The sequence below is a fragment of the Delphinapterus leucas genome, chromosome 2 (genome assembly GCF_059928025.1).
Source record: "Delphinapterus leucas isolate spDelLeu-1000000601 "Yukka" chromosome 2, BTC_Dleu_Yukka2, whole genome shotgun sequence".
In the NCBI taxonomy this organism is placed as follows: Eukaryota; Metazoa; Chordata; class Mammalia; order Artiodactyla; family Monodontidae; genus Delphinapterus; species Delphinapterus leucas.
The window spans coordinates 156,611,797-156,632,975 of record NC_143130.1 but is presented as its reverse complement, the minus strand read 5'-3'; the positions used below and the strand labels follow the sequence as shown (position 1 = coordinate 156,632,975).

The following is a 21,179-nucleotide window of genomic DNA, read 5'->3' as shown; positions in this document are numbered from 1 at the left end:
GATGACAGTGGAGCCAGCAAACATATCACAATCCCTGCCATCAAGGATCTTACAATCGAAGTGGTTTAGTCAGATGTAAGGCCATGGAGAAATGAAATAATGCTATTAAGTGATATGAGCCCAAATGCCAATGAACAGCAGAGATGGTAAGTAGTATAGAAGTTCAGGACAGAAAGCACAGATTTCTGCTCTGCCGCTTGCTGTATGCTCATGAGAAATTTACTTACCTATTCTGAGACTCCCTTTTCCAGTTTGTAAGACTGAGGTAATCGTGCCTACCATGCAAGGCCCTTAAACAGAAGATTAAAACAGATAATGTATTTAAGATGCATATCACAGTGCCTGGCACATGGTAGAAATTTCCGGAATGTTGGTTCTTGTATAAGGACTCTCCAGTCAAATGTGACAGAATCCCAGATGATCCCAACTTAAGAAAGAAAAAAAAAAAAAAAAAAAAGGTGTGTGTGTGTGGTTGGTGTGTATATGTAACCCCAAAGTGAAGCAGTATGAAGGCTTCTGGCATAGGGGGATCCAGGAGCTCAATCAATAACACTAGGGTTCTGCCTGTATTTCCATTTCTCATACAAACTTTCTCTAGAGCTTTTCTAGGCTAAGAACAGCTGCCAGCAACCAGAGTCCAGCTTAGCCTCAGAAAGAAGAGCTCTCCTCCCAGAAATCTGGAATAGGAAAGTCTCAGGGAGCACTCTGATTGGTCCAGCACCACCCATGAAACCATCCCTTATCCAATGGCTGTGGCCAGAATAACGAAATGATCTGATTGGCGAGGCCTGAGTTGTTCCCACTCCTGAGCTTATGGGAGCGGGGAGGGGGTGGAGGGTGTTTAGCCCTATCCAAACCTTGTGGAATGACTTTCTGAGTGGAAAAGTGTTGCCTATTTCTTCTATATACTCGGAAGAAATACATAAAAGACACAGCTGCATGTGTCTAGAAAAAAAATAAAATAGGAGAGCTAGTTATTTCTTGACAGGAGCAAAAAAAAAGATTCCTATTAGATAAATATACAAACACCAGGTGTACGTGGGTAAATTCCCTTGGCCCCTGGACTCAGAAATGGTACCCACCCAGCTGGGGTAAGCGAGCCAGGACTTTGCGACCCCTGGTGAGCAGGTACAAGCACTACAGTTATACTCCGCAAAGCAGAAGGCAGGAAAGCCAATTCGGGTGGGGTCACGAGAGGTTGTGGGAGACCAAAAGCTGAGCTTTGGTTTCTGGGGAGACGGTGGCATGGGAAGGGGAGGGAGACAGTGACAAGCCCCGTCTGGCTGACCTTGCCCCTTCTGCAGGACCCAGGGACGGGCTCCAGAGTCAGCGTTGATCTAAGTGCCTATTCCAGACACACACGGGGCAGGGACGTCCTGGCGACCAGGGAGGAGCCGCTCGTGGTTACAGCAACACAGAGGGTCCCCCAGCCATGACAGCAGGAGGGGGCTGGGCCGGGTGGCCGCACAGCCTCTGCACAGGCCAGTCAGCTGCTCTGAGACGCCGTGAAGCCTCCTTCCCTGATGTCCTGTTCCATTTTCTTGTCTTGAAAAAACAAAAAAAGAGTGGGGAAGGGGGGACTGTTTACTTAAACATCCTGTAACTGTGGCCTTGAGTAACCAAGCCTTTAATGTCAGAGAGCAGAAGAGAGAGAGAGAACGTGCAGCACATGCATAAAACTTGCCGTCACTATCACCATTTTAAATCCCTTATCATGCATTTGTTTGTCACTGCATATTTTTCTAAATTCAATTTAGGACAGGAGTTAGAGCAGGCCCCAGAGTCAAAACACACTGGTTCATATCCCAGGCCCCTCTGTAAAATGCAGTAGTTGTGAGAATTAGAATAAAGGATGTTAAAGTACTGAAGAGCACCTGGCATACAGAAACTACTACGGTCATTGACCTTATGGTGCTTTAGTCAGGGACTGCCCTCAATAAGGTCCCCACCTTCTTTGAGTTTATATCAACTCGAACGTAGAAACCCAGTTTGGAGTTTCTACTTGTAAGGATATCTACTGAGCTGAAAGAGATGTTCTGTGATAGACGGAATTCTAAGAGGGCCCCTGAGACTCCCACCCCCTCAACTCCAACACACAACCCTATACATCTTGTGTAATCCCCTCCCTTTAAATGTGAGACTGAATATGATGGGATGCCACTCCATGATTTGGTCATGTTACTTGGCAAAGGTGGAAGGATTTTGCAGCATCCTTGAGTTGGAGATAACCAAAATGGAGCTTATCCTGGGTGGGCCTGGCTTAATCAGGTGAGCCCTTAAAAGAGGGACTAGGTCCTTCCTGAGGTTAGAGTCATACTCTCCTGCTGGCCTTGAAGAAGCAAAGCCATGTTGTGAACTGCCTGTGGAAAGGGGCAGCCTTTGAGAGCTGAGGGCCTCTATGCTACAACCACAAGGACCTGAATTCTGTCAACAACCTCATTGAACTTGAAAGAGGGTCTCAAGCCTCAGAAAAGAACACAACCAGGCTGACTCTGTGTTCAGCCTTGATCACAACCTTGTGAGACCCTGGGCAGAGGACCCAGCTAAGATGTGGGACTCCTGACCTACAGAAACTGTGAGAGAAATGTGTGCTGTTGGAAGTGACTAAGTCTGTGATATTGTTACACAGCAATAGAAAACTAATATATATTCTATGTCTGCTTAAAGCCTTGTTGAACTCTGTTTTAAAACGGGGTGTGCCTGAGTGTGTGTGTGTGTGTGTGTGTGTGAGAGAGAGAGAGAGAGAGGAAGAGAGAGAGAAATGATTTAAAACATGGCCCCAGGGACTTCCCTGGTGGCACAGTGGTTAAGAATCCGCCTGCTAATGCAGGGAACACGGGTTCGGGCCCTGGTCCGGGAAGATCCCACATGCCGCAGCCCATGCGTCACAACTACTGAGCCTGCGCTCTAGAGCCTGCGAGTCACAACTACTGAGCCCGCGTGCCACAACTACTGAAGCCCGTGTGCCTAGAACCCATGCTCCGCAACAAAAGAAGCCACTGCAATGAGAAGCCCGCGCACCGCAAAGAAGAGTAGCCCCCGCGCACCACAACGAAGAGTAGCCCCTGCTCACCACAACTAGAGAAAGCCCGCGCGCAGCAACGAAGACCCAACGCAGCCAAAAATAATAAATAAATAAAATAAAAAACAAACAAAAACAAAAAAACATGGCCCCATTATTTTTGTTATAGTTGAAAATATGGAGTATCATTCATTCAACAAGTATTTACTGAGTACATACTTACTATATGCAAGGCAATGGACTAGGAACTTAAACAGGATCAGAAACCAAAACTGGAAACTTGTTACTGCTGCTTCCTAAGAGAATTAAAGGGAAAATGTTTAATGTTGAAACATGTCTTCTTAAACCACTGTTATCAGAGCTTATGCTTGTCACGGATGAGTTTCTTTGAGATAGTGAATGAATAATAATAATAGTAGTAGTAGTAATGATAATAATAGCTAATGTTATTAAGTGCCTAGTATGCCCCAAGCCTCTTCCCATTCAATCCTCATAACACTAAGAGGTAGGAAGTTGGTATCTTTATTATTTTTGTATTATAGAGGAAGATACGGAAGAATAGAAAGGTAAATGACTTGTCCAAGGACTCACACAGCTGGTAGAAAGCAGAGCCAGAATTAATCCAGCTCTTTCTGGCAAATTCCATGCAAACAAACTTTTGTTGATCACCTACTATCTTGTGGGATCTTAAATGGTTCTTTTTGCTTCTTATCCCCTTTGCCACCCACCTTCCAGAGGATGCCTCTCCCTTCCATTTTACTGAGACAGTGGTGGCTACCCATGTCTGTCTCCCCAGATTTCCTCCAGAAACAACAGAGAACAAGAAGAAAAATTAAAGCTACACAAAAACCACACCCTCAGCATGGCTGAAAGACAGAGAATGCCTAAACTTCAAAATCACTGTAAGTCAAAAAAGAAGGGACTTCCCTAGTGGCGCAGTGGTTAAGAATCCATCTGCCAATGCAGGGGACACGGGTTTGCACCCTGGTCTGGGAAGATCCCACATGCCGCAGAACAACTAAGCCCGTGCACCACAACTACTGAGCCTGCGCTCTAGAGCCCGCGAGCCACAACTACTGAGCCCACGCGCCGCAACTACTGAAGCTCGCACGCCTAGAGCCCGTGCTCCACAATAAGAGAAGCCACTGCGATGAGAAGCCCACACACCACAACGAAGAGTAGCCCCTGCTCACCGCAACTAAAGAAAGCCCACGTGCAGCAACGAAGACCCAACACAGCCAAAAATAAATTTTTTAAAAGAAAAGAAAAGAAAAGAAAAAAAAATTCCCACTGAGTGAACTTTCACATTCCTGCCTCACCACCGGAGCTCCAGTGAGCCCAGGGAAACCTGCAGGCATGTATTCTGGGGGAGAAACAGGGCCAAAGGAAGGGAGAGGCGTCCTTTGGCAGCGGGCTGGTCCTGCAAGCCAAAAGAGAACTAAAAGATCAGAAGTATCTCATTATACATCCTTTACCAAATGGAAGACTCGGTATATTGTGACAGATTAAGATTTTTGCACTCTTCAGTGCTGGGATCCTCCCCTCCCCATTTCCTGTTCACTGCCCTTTTCCCCATCCCCACCATTAAGCAGCAACCAGGCTTCTCCCTTTTATTGGCTGGGAAGAGATAAGACTGCAAAATGGCAGTGGGGGGCGGGGCGGCGTTTACTAGCTTTTGATTCAGAAAGCTAGCTATCTGGATTTTTCTTTAGGGGATGGAATAGGCTCAAAATTTAAGCAAAGGATTTGGGAGAAAAACATTAGGAGTAAAGAACAAGATTCTCTCTTCCCCCTGCACCCTCCAACACTTCCCCCAATCCGACCCCAGCTACAAAAAAAATTTTTCCCCAGAGGTGGTAAGAGGGGAGATAGAGGAACTTGATGAAAGCTGAGGCATCACTGGGTCCCTGAGAAGGAGCCCTGCATCCTCTGCCTCGCTCCTATTTTAGGTCTCAGAAGTCCAGAAGGGTGTGTGGTCAGAGCACACCTGTGAGCATTTCCTAGGTAGAGCTGCCTCTGGACTGGAGAATGGTCACCTAGTGTCTCTACTTTTACGGTCTCAGCGCTTCCTTGTGCCCCAGTGTGGCTCAGGGCAGTGGTCTGTCTGGTGATTGCTGTACCCAGAAGTCACGACAAAGTTGCCCTGAGAGGGTGGAGAAGAGAGGAATGAGGGTCATTCGGGCAAACATGGTGTTAGAGGCTCACAGGGGAAATGTCTCCAGGAAAGGTAAGCAGTAGCCGAGGACTGGTCCAGCCCAGCGAGTGCCTGCATGGTCAGACAGCATCAGGGGCACGTTGGTCCCTGTGGATGCTTTGGCCCCATGGAAACCCTCAGAACTCAGAAACGGGGGAGAACTGACTATGATGAAAGCTCTCCCTCCTGGATGAATGGGCTTCAGGCTGAATTGCAGAGACCCAGTGGCCTTCCTGACCCCTGCCTCCTTTGTGAGAGAGGTAGAACATGGCTGTGGAGCATTGTTTGGGGAGCTGAGGCAGGTGGAGAAGGCGGTCCCACAGCTCAGGGTATTCTCAGACCTGCTGCAACGACAACAGACATGATTACAGCTCTTCCTCTTTGAGAAACAGCCAGTGGCTAACACCACTTTCCCTTTTTGATTGCCCAGCAACGGGGTGTTACTGGAAACTGAGGAGGAGGGGTGCAGTACAAGGAGAAATGCAGAGGCGAGTGGAAGGAGGCTGAGGTAAAGAACTCTGGGAGTGGAGGCTTTCCACTTGACCAGCTGGTTCCCAGATGACCCTCCGACTCAGGTTCCCAAGTGGGCCGGGCTGCTCGCATCCCTGGCAAAGGGGACGTACCATCGCCCTGACGCCAGGGCACAGCTGGTCCTTAGCGTCCCCTGGAACAGAGCGCCACACAGCTTGCTCCACACGGGGTACTGATCACTTTGTAAGACCATGTGTTGGTTTGCCTGCCTGCCTTTCCCACCCCAAAGGATATCTTTCTTTTTACCTCTGTCTCTCCTTTTTCTATAGGACCCAGCTCCTCCAAGGTGGACAGGAAGTATTCGGTGAATAAATCACTTCACAAATGCCTAACAACCTCTGGGACGTGTCACCTTTGTTACCACCTCTGAACTCACCTAGTGAGCTACTTAATACAGCCACTACCAGGAGAAATAAGAACACATGCCCCATAAAGAAACTCAGCGGACAAGGAGGAAGTAACCCCAGTGCAACTGGAGAGTAATTGTCCGCTCTGGGAGACCCCTGACTGCAGTTAGGTGTCATAACTTTGCTTTGGCTTCTCCCTCAAGGAATGTCAGCACCTGAAAGGAGGGTAATCTGGTGATCCTGGCACCTTGCGACTCAAAGTGTGGTCCCTAGACTGGCAGCATCAGCATCACCTGGGGGCTTGTTGGAAATGCAGGACCTCAGGCCCCACCCAGACCTGCCGAACCAGAGTTTGCAGTTAACAAGAATACGGATTCAGGTTTGAGTAGCGAGGCCTTTGATTACAGAGAAACGGTTAGGAGTTGGGAGACCAGTGAGGTGATGCAACTAATTACTATTCAACAGTCAAAAGAAAACCAAAGAGACCTAGAGCACAACGTGTGACATCCGATGCCCAAACCAGCCTGCCTGATCCCAGCATGCCCATTGTGAGATTTTTAGCCTATGAACATTCACAACTGAACTAGAAGGCCAGTGGGTTGTACCCACCTGCCACGTCCCCAGCAAAGCCTTGGCCACTACCCCTTGTCCGTAGCGGGCCTGTCTTGACAACCCTAACCCCCCTCTAACCCCTCTCCTCAGGAAAAATTGACCATTTCCTATGTTATTCCCAGCACAAGGTAGGCACTCAATAATTGTGTGCCAAGTAATGAAAGTGTTGTGCTAGCAGGCTTGGATCAATTAGTGATTGCAATTGAAGCTGAATGTAATTAATTATATAATTTTGGGCTGTTCAAGTTTACTTCTACTAAAATTACATCATGAGAAAGGGGCATGAGGAAGGATTACAGAGAGGAGGGGAGGTAAGCTTCCACGTACAACAGTTGCCCATGGAGTCAGACCTCCTGCCGACAGTAAAAGATGCACGTGGCTGTGTATGTAACTAGGACATTCCGATCCTGAATCCCATTTGGACACAGAGTCCAAAATCAAGGACTTCGCCTCAGTACCAGGGTTGTGCGGCAGTGGGCGCTGTCAGCAGCAAACTCTGCTCAATTTGGGGACATTAATCCTTGCCTTGATCCATTCCCACGGCTGCATGCTTTCCATCATTCACACCAAGTGAGTCTCCTCTCTGCTCACACTCAGAGGATGTCAGAGCTAAAAAGGCTCTTTGGGGATCTTTAGACCAGTGCTTTTTAGCCCAATCAGACCTCATGCACCCTTTTCACAACAAATATTTTGCAATGCCCCCGACCATCCTGAAACAAAATCCACAGAAACTATAATCTATGTATATATAAAATTAATCTACTTGCATAATTTTTGAAAGTCAGACTGATGCAGGTACACTGGCCATTCAAATGCAGGCTCTGCATTGTCATTGGTTATGTGTTTTCCCAGAAGAGTGACCAATAATTCCTAAAGAAACAAATCACCCCTCAACTCTCATGGTAATTGCATTCCTGTAAAATTCAACAGGTATTAATACCATGGAAAAAAAAAAAAAGGTTTGCGCTTACATGTAAAACAGAGTTAGGCTATAGATTCAGTACAATCGGGATTTTTACCACATGAATATCCTGGACACCACACCGGTCACAGGACAATTCTTCGTTGGGTAAAGCTGCCCCGCCCACAGGAAGATGTCTAGTGTCCCTGACCCCACCCGATCGGTGCCAGTAGCAATCCCTAGTCATTATGATAACCAAAAATGTCCTCACACATTTCCAGAAAGTGCCTGGGGGTAGTAGCACCCCCATGGAGTACCGCTCATTTAGCCCAGTCTCCTTAATTTGCAGGTAAGAAATCAGAGGATTAGGGAGGAGAAGACTTGAGCTAAGTGCCCAGCTGGTCAGCACCCACCGGTCTCCCGACTCCCATTCCAGGATCCCTCCTAGCTCCACACTGCAGCTTCCAAGCTGAACACTGCGGGAGGAGATCAGGCTTTTGGCCGGAACTCCTTTGGTTCCCATGCTCAGATTCATTATTGCTCCCCACACCCCCAGAAGACCAAAGTCCCTCCAAAGGAAAACACAGCCATACAGTGTCGAATAAAGTCCTCTAAGCTAGGGAATGACATCTCAACACCTTTCAATTAATCTGCCCAAATGAGCCCAAGATGATCTCCTCTCCACCACCAGAAAGCTAACTTGATCGTCTTCCTGTCTTCATTTATGAGAGCTCTGAAACTCTCCCAGGTAAAGAAAGGATCCTACTTTGAGGCCCAAAACAGCACTTAGGCATTACATGCCAACACTGCTCAATCAGGAGCAGTTGACGTGTGTGCTGTGTTAAGAAGGATTCTGGAGCCATATCCCAGTTCAACTTGAGAGGATACAATGACCAACTTGTGGAGTTTGCCTGGGCCATGGTAGGGGCCAGGTGTTTGTTACGTCTGTCTTAGAACCCTAGACAAATCCAATCTATTTTCCTAGGTCAAAAGCTTTGCCAGTGACAGTCTATTTTATACCACTGGCTTCTCTGTTTAAAACTTGAGGCAGGGCTTCCCTGGTGGCACGGTGGTTGAGAGTCTGCCTGCCGATGCAGGGGACACGGGTTTGTGCCCTGGTCCGGGAGGATCCCACGTGCCGCGGAGCGGCTGGGCCCGTGAGCCATGGCCTCTGAGCCTGCGCGTCCGGAACCTGTGCTCCGCAGCGGGAGAGGCCGCGGCAGTGAGAGGCCCGCGTGCCGCAAAAAAAAAAAACAAAAAAAACTTGAGGCAAATGTCTCCTTCCTGATGGTTGACACAGTTCAATCATGAGATAAATTGCTTTGCTACAAATGGCAGTACTAGACTCTCACCTCAGAATCTCACTCATTCACTCAGGACCTGTGAGCTGAGCATACACTGTGCATCAATCATCGGCAGTGGGGAGACGTAGCAAACCTGTCAAACTGCATGTAAGAATCATCCTTCCCCAAGGTCTCTAATTCATAAAATAGTATGCACCACACAAAACTCAGCATTAATACCCACCATTTTTCATCTGAAATTGATGTACCCTTAGTTAAGGGATCAAGAAGACACAGTGCACAATACACCCTGAGAAAACCATAATCAAAAAGAGTCATGTACCACAATGCTCACTGCAGCTCTATTTACAACAGCCAGGACGTGGAAGCAACCTAAGTGTCCATCGACAGATGAATGGATAAAGAAGATGTGGCACATATATATACAGTGGAATACTACACAGCCATAAAAAGAAACGAAATTGAGTTATTTGTAGTGAGGTGGATGGACCTAGATTCTGTCATACAGAGAGTGAAGTAAGTCAGAAAGAGAAAAACAAATACCGTACGCTAACACATACATATGGAATCTAAAAAAAAACAAAACCAAAAACAGGTTCTCGTGAACCTAGGGGCAGTACAGGAATAAAGACACAGACATAGAGAATGGACATGAGGACACAGGGAGGCGGAAGGGTAAGCTGGGACAAAGTAAGAAAGTAACATTGGCATATATACACTACCAAATGTAAAACAGATAGCTAGTGGGAAGCAGCTGCATAGCACAGGGAGATCAGCTCGGTGCTTTGCGACCACCTAGAGGGGTGGGATAAGGAGGGTGGGAGGGAGACACAAGAGGGAGGGGATATGTGGATATATGTATACATATAGCTGATTCACTTTGTTATACAGCAGAAACTAACACAACACTGTAAGGCAGTTATACTCCAATAAAGATGTTAAAAAAAAAAAAGATGACACAGTGCATAGCAATTGATTATAATTAATGCCTTGAATATTTTTTTCTTTTTTGCTAGGACAGCCATATTTTAAGGAAAGTGTCTTTAGAAAAAATGGCTAAATATTGGCTATCTTTAAAGTTAATGAAAATAGGTAATCTAGAAAAAGACATCCATAGGAATACAAAATAATCGTTCAAAGAGCTGCCTCTTTAATAAATACTTATTAGAAATACAAAATTAAGTCAAATACTCTTGCATGAATTGGTTTAAAAAATTTTTAAAGTGAAAAGAAAAAAAAGGCAAGAAATAACAGGAAGGTTAAATGGATCTGAAAACATTCAAGAATACTTAATTTGAGGTAAACTGGTCTTTGGGAGAATGGATCCTTGGGCAAACAGGTTTTTGGCCATATGACCGTAGGCAAGTTGGCTTTAGGTGAATTGAACAAGAGCCAGTTTGGTGGGACATGTTGGGAGGCAAGGAGGCCAATGAGGGGATCAGATCTGAACCAGGATGCTGGTGGTAGAGTGGGAGAGGAGAGGATACAGGACATACAAGGTGATATAGTTTATGGGGCATTTCTATGAAGGTCAAGACCCTCACTTCAAAGGCTGACTCCTGGCTTTTGCACCTGGGTGACTGCTGGTGGCACCAACCACTAAGACAGTGAATGCAGGTCCCTTGGTAAAAATGAAATTTGGGGAAATACTGGCCCCGAAGAGAGATAGAGATGGTCTCATCAAATCTTGCTTCCAGGTAGAGCTGCTGACTGGCATCACTGGTCCCCAAGAGTTGTTTAAATCCTTTTCTCTCCTCCCAGACCACAGACCTCCTGGCTCACCACTGCCCCCACCGGCAGGAGGCTCTCTCCTTACCCAAAGCCAGCTGCTCTTGTGAAATATACCCCAGTTCCTTAAAGGCAGGCGTCATGTCTGATTCATCTTGTCTCTCCACTCCCCTCCGCAATAAAAGGGCATTGAAGGGATGCATGTGACATACATGAATCGAGGCATGTGTAAGTGGCCACATGATGACCAATGAAAGGCTTACTATGGCCTCCACTGTCCTGGTGTCAAAGAGCATGCAAGAGACAAAGAGGTGGCCCTTGCCCTCCAAGGACTGCACAGGGCAGGCAGACAGTTGAGTGTGGATGGCGGGGGTAGACAGACGTATCAAGAGAACTGAGAGGGGGAGGAGAGGAGCTCAACAAGGGCAGTGATCTTGGGAAGTTCCCTACAGAAGGCAGGACTTGAGAGCTGTCATGAACATAGAAAGCAGAGGGCTTGGATATAAGGAAGAGCAGAGAGAGGCAGAGTGAACACCCAGAGCAAGACCATGGAGATGGCGTGACCGTGGAGATGTCTATAAAACATCAAGATCAGCCTGTTTAGGAATCTCACAACCCAGACAGGCAGAGAGAGGTGATAACCCTCACAGGAGCTCTCATCTCACTCAACGGGACGTGTGAAGTAGGAAAAGCAGAAGAAGAGAAGCTTCCACACACACAGTCCAGTTCCCAAACTCATCCTTGGTTAAACATGGGCTCTGTGAACTGGCCAGCTCAGCTCTCAGGCCAATGGGGAGCACCTACAGGAGGCTGTCTTTACCTTAAATGCTCCCAGGATGTCTCTTTCAAACTAACACTGTGATTAAAGAAAGAGCTCCTGCCAGCTCTCTGGTGGTAACCTGGGTGGACAGCAACTACGAGAATCAATAAGAGAAATTAAGCCTATTTCAGCCAAAAAGCCAGTTTCTAAATACCCTATGGATCATCAGAAAATAGCCATGGCTATTATAGAAAGCGTGTCCATACAACTGGTATCCAGCCAGAATGGCATGGCCTTTGTGTTGGTTTTGACCAGAAAATAACATATAAGGTAACCAATCAGCAGCCCTCACTCTCGTCGTCTCAACAGCAGCAGTAACGATAAGACCTTACTGCAATTTAACTCTGTTTTCTCTTGCTCAGCTCTCTGGAGAGTGTCCAGTCTATAATCGTCTCTTTATTTTCTATCCCTGTAGACATGTCTATTATTCTCCTCTAGACTTCCTCTGGGTTCTCCACATCTTCCAAACGTGGGTCCATGGCCCTTAAAGATAATAGCTGCAATGATAAGGGCACTTTGGGTTAAAACGCAAATACCCAATTTAAAGTAACACACAAAAAAGGGAGAGGCAGATTTATTGGCTCATGTAATTGAAAAACCAAGGTGGATCTGGCCTGCAGGAATGGCTGGATCTAGGAGTTCAAAAGAGAGGCAGGCAAGATAGCCACTGGAACTTAGGAACCAGTGGAAAGACAGTCATCCTCCATAGTCTTCGCTGAAAGTCACAGGAATGCCCTTGGAGTCATGAACCCATACTGGAACCAATGTCTGTGGCCAGAGAGATGGCCATCTGTCTACCCCCATGGCGTGTGGGAGACACTGGATCAGCATACTCGCAGGAATGGGTGTCGCTACAGGAGAAGGGAGTTCTGTTAAAGCTGCAAGGGATGCTGGGTAGATAAACTGTTCACTTGCACGCTATGTCTCTGTTAGTTTCTTAGCGTTGCTTTTCCCTGTCGCTTTCACTGGCACTATCTATTCACATTCATCACAGTCCTCCAAGAAAGGCAACCTATGGACAACCACTCCATTTCATAGCAGGGGAAGCAGAGGCTCAGAAACCGAAACAAGCTGCCCAGTGATAGCAGAATTAGGTTGATGGGCCTGACCTCCAGCTGCCCGGCTCAGTGTAGGCAACACTGGCCCCCGTCCAGGACAAAGGTAGGAAAAAGATCAGAGCCTACTCTGGACACATTGTGCCATCTGGTTATTATGGACATAAGCTGTTACAAGTTGGAACTCACTTCTAATCAGCTCATTATAACATCCTGAATGTTCCTGGTTTCTCTTCTAAATCCCATGTCAGTCATCATTTTTCCCTGCATACCTGAGGGGAGGCAGGAGGGAGAGGAAGAGGTGAAAAAGGCAGAACCTCCTCTATATTCCTACTTACCATGGGGCAAAATTGAATCTCTGCCAATGTCAACTTCCCTTATAAGGATTTCCCTAGAAGGGGATGCATTCCAGCATCCAAGGCTGCCCAAGAGGCTTGATGTGAGGCCTCGCTGGCTGGGTGAGCCCTGGGCCACACAGGCCCACCCTCTGCAGAGAAGTGACTACTCCTAGGGTGCCACTGCCCAGCTGCGCTCACTGCAGGAAGCACGGAAGCCCACCACTTCAGGAACCCACTAGCTCCAGGCTGAGGAGGCTGCAGGAAGGCAGGACGGGTCCAACCTCTAGCAGGCTCAGGGGAAGCAGTCCACTCCAGCAGAGGAAAATGGAAAGTCAGTAGTTGAGAGCCGAAGCTCTGGCTGCAGACTACCTTGGCTCAAAGCCTGGCTCCACCATTCACTGCTTGTGTGCCTCTAGCAAGCAACCTAAGCCTCCGTGCCTCAGTTTACTCACCTGTACACAGAGGATAATAGTGGTCCCTAGACTTCATAGGGTTGTCATGTGCCTGGGAGGAGTGATGCCCAGCATCCAGCAGAGGTTGCTACATGCCCAAATAAAACATCAAGTTGTACCTACCACCTCAAGATCACAAAATGGCTGCTAAAGTTCCAGACATCCAAAACCACACACCAGTCTCCCCTGCTGGAATGAAGCAGAAGGGGCAATACTCACAAACTATACCTATATCAATATCTAAAAAAAAAACTTCCCAGAATCGCTCCCAAAGATTCCTCTTCACCTGCCAGGTCATGTGCCACCACCAGCTGCAAGGGAAGCTGGGAAACCAAGACCTCACTTTTTCAGCCTCTCAAGTAGAGGGCAGGGTTAAGAAAAGGCGTTGGGAATACAGTCTGCCATGGGGGCTAATCATAAAAATAAGTGACATTTATTGAGCACTTGCTATGGTTTCTCTTCTCTAAGCATTTCTGCAAGCACATTGCATATATTATCTAACTTCCTCCTCCCAATGACCCCGTGAGGTAGGTACTATTATTCCCTCTATTCAAATCTAGGAATTGGAGCCCAGAGAAGTTGTGTTGCTTGCCCAAGATCACACAGAACACTGAGGGCAACAGGATTTGAACTCAGGCCAACTGTAGAGAGCGCCCAGGCCCTTGGGCTGGAGGGCATGACCTCCATGACGGTAGCAGCCGCCGTCAACAGATGTTTACGGACACTCTGATGTGCCCATGCTTACATTTGGCACAAGAAGGAGCAAGCACCCAGGGGCCAGGGAAGAAGACCCCCACCTACACACAGCCCTGGAAACTCCAAGAGGGCAAGGAATACCCAGAGCCCCTGACCTCTGTCCCCAATTCATCCACCTGGAAGGACTTCATGTCCCACCCAGTGTCACCTTGGAGGAAAGTCCTGCTGCCGGCACTCCGTCCTCCAGCCTTCCCTCTCTGTTATTACTCACCTAGAGGAAGGATCACCAAGCACTTCCGTTGTTCATGGCTTGGGCAGTCAGTCGTGGGCTAGAAACAGTTGGCCACTGGCCCAGCTGAGACTCTGACTTCCCCTCTGGGCACTGGGAGGCGGTTGCCAGTCCAGGCTGATGCACTCCACTCAGGAGTGACTGACCAGAGGGCTCCCTGCCAACCTCCCACTAGTGATCTCCATGTCTAGGGCTGCAAATACACCTGGAAAACAAAATTGCTAGTGCCAGGCCTATCTTTTGGTGGGAGGGGTTTGGTGCTCACGCTTCTGATATTACATCCATTTGTCACTACATTTGTGTGTTTGCTTAAAGAGTTAACGTGTGGTAAATGTAAACATTAAAATTACACAGCCATTTGTATTACCTTGTGTTGGTATAGCTGCATTTTTTAGTTTCCTGGGAGCCTTTTAATTTGGAAATAGCCAGGCCTCCCTTAATCTCAAAGAGGCTCTGCCTAACGCCCACCTGTGGAGAAGTTCATAAGGTGCATTTCTTCCTTCTCCAGAAGATACCTGGAAGGTGCATGAGCCTAACGCTGGGTCCCAACCCTGGCTGGGGAGCTTGAAAGAACAAAATCAGTACATCCCCCCTGTCCATATGATGTTTCCCGGGGTGTGGCATGATGAGGGGGTGTTCCTCCTTCGTGGTATTCTTCCTCAAACCCGTAATCCCATTCTTATCACAAGAAAACATCAGACAAACCAAACTTGAAAGACCATCTACAAGTACCTGGCCAGTGCCCTTCCAAAGTGTCAAGGTCATGAAAAACAAGGGACGTCTGAGGAGCTGTCCTAGAGCAGGGACTAAGGAGACATGACAAATGAATGTGAAGTACGTCCTAGACTGGATCCTGGGACGTGGTGAGGACATTCGTGGGGAAATTGATGAAACTGGAATAGTTTGGTCGATGGGATTGTACTAATGTTAATTCTTAGTGTTAATAAAGGTTACCTTGGTTATGTGAGGTGTTAACATTAGGGAGAGCTAGGTGAACGCTATGTGGGTACCCTCTGGGTACTATCTTTACAACCTACTGTAAATCTAAAGTTATTTCAAAATAAAAAGTTTTTAAAAATTGTTTTAAATGCCTGGCCCTCATTTAAACCAAGTTAATCAGAATCTTGGGCATTCAGAGCTCTCCCGGTGATCCCGATGTGCAGGTAGAGTTGAGAACTGTAGACCAGAGATTTCAACCGTGAGTGTACATCAGAATTCCCTGGAGGGCTTATTAAAACAGACTGCTGGGTCCCACCCCCAGAGGCTCTGCTTCGGCAGATCTGGAGTGGGGTCTGAGATCTGCATTTCTAACCAGCTCCTGGGTTACGCTGATGCTGCCTGTCCCAGGACCACACCTTGAGAACCACTGATCAGAACCTTGCAGCTCAAAGCATCATCCTCAGACAAGCAGCATCAGCGTCCCCTGGGAGCTGGGTGGAAATGCTGAGTCTCAGGCCCCACGCAGACCCCCTGAGGCAGAACCTGTGTTTTAACATTAGCCTAGGTTACTTATGTATACAGGGAAGTTTGGAAAGCACTGCTCAGGAAGGAGGGATGAGGAAATGGGAGCTGAAATGTCAGGAGTCGGGGGCTATTGACACCCATCGCTTCACCACTTCACCAGCCTGGACTTCCCTTTACACAAGGGAAAGAGAAAAACAGGAAGAAACACCAGAGGCTCTTTGCTATTGTTAAGCCAAAGGCAGAACTGGGCAGAAAGAGTGCTTTCTGTCCCTTGCAGTGCTGGCCAGGGGCACGGTGACCTGGCTAGAAGAGGAGCTAGCCGATGACAGGGGCTGAGGCAGCCTCCAGAGAAGTCAAGTAAACCGGGCCAGGAGGCACTGGCTGTAGGAACATGGACATCACAGCCCAAGGCTTAATCTTTGCTCTGCTGCGGGTCCCTCATCCTTCCTTTAGAAAAGGAGAGAGCAGCTTTGTAATAAGCTTTACTCCACAGGAGGGAAGGAGGGAGGGAGGAAGGAAAGGAGGTGAGAGCAGAGCCTTTCTGAACAAATGGATTTTTACCAAAATATTTGCAGACTTAAAGCTTAGGAGACGGGGCCTCCCCAGTCCCCCTTGGCCAGTTACAAACAGCAGTGGCACCAGGTCACCGGGCATTCAAGGCCTCTCACCCCCGATCTAGCCCAGCAAACATCACCCCCAGCAGGCCAGGCTGCCAGGAACTCTCTGAGACCCTGTTCATCCTGTCTATTCAGATCTTGCCCAGTCACCAGTTCCCGGCTCAGACCCTAGCTCCGCCTGGCCACACCTTGAGACTGCTGAAGCCCCAGTGTCCCTCGGCAAGGCTCCATCCCACCCTTCTCACATTTGCTTACACTGAGGGTAATTCCAAACCTCCAAAGCACTGCCCCTGAGGATTTGTGTTGCTTGGAGCCACACTCATTTTCTGAGACGTCATCAGAAGTCCCTACAGCCGTGAAGTGGTGGAGGATGGGGGCACCTAGCAGCCCATCATCCTGAGAGTGACCAGCCCTGATCCCGGGAGTGGGCTCAGAACACTGCGGAAATTAACCTGACAATCGACAAGGCAGTGTTCCTAGCAGAGGGAGACTGGCATGTGCAGCTTCTTTTTAAATACACAGGTTTCAACTCCCTTGAAAATAGTGAAGCATTCTGAGAGTCTAAATATTTGCGTGTTTATTGAGCACTTACTACAAACCAGGACATCCGCACTTCCTATCAGCTGGGTGCATACTCGAGAAGCCAAATGGGCCATCGAGTTGGAATTCTCCTCAGGTGGATGAGAAGAGGGAAGGGGAACTATAGCCATGTTGCCCAAATCGAAGAAGCCAACACCTAAATTGAGTAAGGATCCAAGGGTTAAAAGAGAAGGTGCTCTTCAAAGTAAGCTGGTGCTGACTTCCTGACACATTGTAACTGCTGGGAGAAGAAAGCCGCAGGATTGTACTGGAAGCACCAAACCCAAATCAATGTATGGAAGTTCCACAGGACAGAAGGGAGCAGGGCAAAGGTCCCACGTATAAACTCACGTGCACACTCTCTGAGCTGCAGAACAGAGATCTTGAGGTGGATCCACCAGACATGGCTCCACCTGGCAGAGCAGAAGGCATAGGCCAGTGGTCAGTCGATAAAAGACGCACCTCAGGCCAAGTACACAGGATGAGGAGACACCAGAGTGATTGTTACATAGTGAAGAATCTGCCTGGTCTTTGTTGCTTTGTCTGCTCCTGGGAGACGACCTCTCAATCCTTGGATTTTCTTAGTGATGGGAGTATCTTTGTTATTCATGGTGTGCCCCCTGGATCACACCTGAGCTTATGCTAAATGACCCAGGATGGGGTTGATAGCAGCCCCACCTTCTCCAGGGAGGGAAGGGGGGCTGGAGATTGTGCTCAGTCATGTGGTCAATGATTCAATCAATCGTGCTTATATAATGAAACCCTGATAAAAACTCTGGACACTGAAGCTCAACGAACACATTTCTGTGCCAAGAGGTTCCCTTCACAGCAAGAACCCAGAAGCTCTGCATTCGGGATCCTCCCAGACCTCACCCTGTGTGTCTCTTCATTTTGCCTGGTCACAAGTGTAGTGCTTTCCCGAGTTCTGTGAGTCATTCAGCAAATTATCAAATCTGAGGGGGTTGTGGGAACCCCCAAATTTGTAGTCAGTTGGTCAAAAGTGTAGATGGCCTAGGGACCCCCAAACATGCAACTTGTGTCTGAAGTGAAAGCAGTCTTATGGGAACTATGTGCTTAAGGGAACAGAGTCTGTACTAGCTCTAGGTGGTCAGCATCAGAATTGCACTGCAGTATCACAGTGGTCCAGGTCCATTCTGCCTTAGGCCCGAGGAACATGCAGGACTCAGTCTGCACTTCCAGAACTTTTTGTCTCCTTCACCCATCCACTCCCCCACTTCCACTGAAAACCCAACTTTCTCTGAAGTCAGGGTGTTAGAGTCACAATTCAGGCACATATGACAGCTCACGGAGCAGGCGTAATCCATATCTCCAACACTGTGGAATAAAAAGCAAAGCATGGACCCTCATTCAGCAGCTGTGTGACTTCAAGCAAATTACTAAATTTCTCTGAGCCTCAGTTCCCATCTCTGTGAGATGAGGCTAATGACCCCTTGCCCTCATAAAGCTGATGAGACAAGTCAATGATGTAACTTATCTGCAAAGAACCTAGCATGTTCTCTCACACATGGAAGGCACTCAGTAAACACTGACCCCTCCTACTTTCCAACTGCTCTGTACCCCAAGCTCTCCCAGCCTCTCAGCTCTCTCTGGATAACTGTTCTGGCAACATGCTGATGTCTTAGATCCCAAGGCAGCAGGAAGCCAACCATTAAACCCAAAGTGAAAAGCGAGTAACCATTACCTTGAACAAAAAGGACATTTATATTTACTTCAGTGGCTATAAAAGACACCATAAAATGTAATATGCAGCGTGCATCCTCATGACTCATAACAGATCTTGCAAATTATTCTCTCAGGTCTCTGGGTGCATCCAACTGGTCACTAAGAACAATTAATTCTTTCAGGAAATAAAGGGATTGTGAATCATCTCTGGTCAGTGAAAAATCTGCTTCTTGTGTTATGAATAAAGAGAACAGAAAATGAGACTTAAATTTAGGGTTTTTTCTGCCCTCATGAATGCAGTGAAGTAAGATTGGAGAGATTTAAACACAATTACTCTCTGTGAGCCTGGGCGCTTGGTGAGAGCTAGGACCTGCCATATCTGGGGTCTTGGGGATCTGGAGACCACACAAACACAGGAGTTTGCGGGTGTCCCCAAAACAGGACCAGATGATCGAGTGGGGGGAGGGGCAGGCTAGCAGCAGGCAATAAGGTAGAAGTAGAGTCCAAACAGGCGACAAAGAGGTTTCAGAGTGGAAGCCCAGCCATGGTGACTGAACTTTAGACTACAGTCTCCAGGACTGGGGATATCAAATGATGAATCCAAGGGCTAAGTCAGAAGCCAATTGGTAGGACAAGGCAGGTGCCAGGTCACAGGGAATGAGGTGAGAAACCGGGGTAACCAAAGTCAGAGGTTTCAGCTGAGCCTCTGAGTTCCTGGCCTTGGGCTTCCTAACAACTCCAACCAAGGTCTCAGTCTTAGAAAGTGAGAGAAACATACAAGAATCAGAAAGCTGCCGTACAGTGGAAGGGTGGAAGGATTTCAGGGCCAAGAAGCCGAGCAGATCACAATGGCACACGGCATCCAGACCCACTCCTACCTAGTGGCCAAAGTGGATTCACTCCCAACCTGGAATAAAAATCCCACTGACCAAGCTCTGCTCTGCAACCCTGAAGGGGTTTTTATTGAATCACAGTACATAAAACACCAAAGGGTCACCACGACAGCAGTGAACTCACAGCTGCAACAGAGCCTGGCTTGGGTGCCAAGCCACCTCGCTAAGGTCGGCACCTCTGGGGAGTGACAGAGCAAGGAGAGGAAGCTGTTCTCCAGTTCAGAGACGACGCTCCCTTCCAGCAAAATCAAACTTCCTACAAGTTAAATGTGCCCTCAGTGGGATTCATGGTCCATCCTGATAACAGGAAGGGTTAATGGAAGAGGGGGGGCATCCAACCCAATGGCCCACATGGGGAGCGGGAAAGCAGACTGCCATGTCTTCTCCCTGGATACAGAGAGAAAGAAACCTATCACATGGCACAGCTTGGGGGTCCCAAGACAAGGGCTCCAAAGGAGAGGAATTTCAGAGGTGGAGCACAACGGTGCCATGGACAGAGACCGTGGGGCTCCAGGCCACCAACTGGCAGAAATGGGGCAAGTGCGTAGAGACACGATGGAAGAGTGAGGAGTGAAAAGACCCCTTGGCCACCACAAGGTCACACCGGGAAGGGAACAGTAAGTCCACTCAGTGTGGAGCAGGGAACAGCCAGCAGAGCAGGGCCAACACCCAGCTGGCCAGCCTCAGCCCCTTCACACGCAGAACGAGTTCATGAAGGTTGATCTGCCATAAGTTGAAGGCCTCACTGAAAGAGATCTGGGTCCTTCTGAAGAATGAATGGGTATTCTTCTTCTTGTGCCTGCAGGAGGGGCAGGAAGGAAGGAGAGAACAGGAGATAAAGAGGTAAGAAGTACTCAGTATCATTAGAACAATGGAGGATGGTGGCTTTGCCAACTCACCAGCCCCCTGCCCCAGTGGACAACTCCTGGTTACGGATCAGACCACGGCCCAGTCAGGGACCAGAGGAACTCAGCTATTCCAAAGGCATCTTCCAGGTAAGTGGGGTCAGCAAAAGCAGTTGTTTCACAGCGTATCAAAGGTCTAGTGAACCCAGTGGGTAGCACGTTCCAATGTTTCCCTTTTTCCAAAAGTATAGTTAATATTTATCAAATCAGAATCCCCCAAACCCAAATGTAAAAGCTTTCCCAAACTTTCTGAGGGTAAGAATCGCTTGGAAACCTAATCAAGGTAGTCGTGGGAGGCTGGGGCCACTGGGATTCAGCCCAGCTCATTCTCTTCTGCACCAACAAAAGGACATGATGAAAATTGGTGTTTATGATGACCACCTATTCCAGACTTGTTTCCTTTTTTTTTTTTTTTTTGGCTCTGCCGTGTGGCTTGCGGGATCTTAGTTCCCCGACAAGGGATTGAACCTGGGCCCCGGCAGTGAAAGCACCCAGTCCTAACCACCGGACTGCTCCAGGAACTCCCGAGACTTTGTTTCCTGAACCTCAGAGGAAGAATAAATCATGTTCGGCCCTTTCTGTATACAGTCTATTTTCCTGTAATCTAACTCCGTATTTGATAGTGGGTGCATGATGTATGTGGTCAACACTCCCTTCACCCATTTACCAGAATGACCCATGCACTGCCTAGAATGGATGGGCTCGGAGCTGACCACAGTCCAGGCCTGCCCTCTCAGGTGAGAACATTC

At 48.0% G+C, this 21,179-nt stretch overlaps 1 protein-coding gene across 7 annotated transcripts in view; it reads right to left on the bottom strand.

The window, feature by feature from the left end:
• Positions 1-458: 458 nt before the first annotated feature.
• Positions 459-21,179, bottom strand: part of ADCK1 (aarF domain containing kinase 1) — a 129,417-nt gene continuing 108,696 nt past the window's right edge. For all 7 annotated transcript variants that reach the window (XM_089908029.1, XM_089908026.1, XM_022576423.2 and 4 more), the window contains 2 exons: positions 3,246-20,324; positions 459-1,545 (listed from right to left, as the gene is read on the bottom strand). In XM_089908029.1, coding sequence (XP_089764155.1) covers positions 20,153-20,324 — 172 coding nt within the window. In that variant the 3' untranslated portion in view covers positions 459-1,545; positions 3,246-20,152. The remainder of the gene's footprint in view (positions 1,546-3,245; positions 20,325-21,179) is intronic.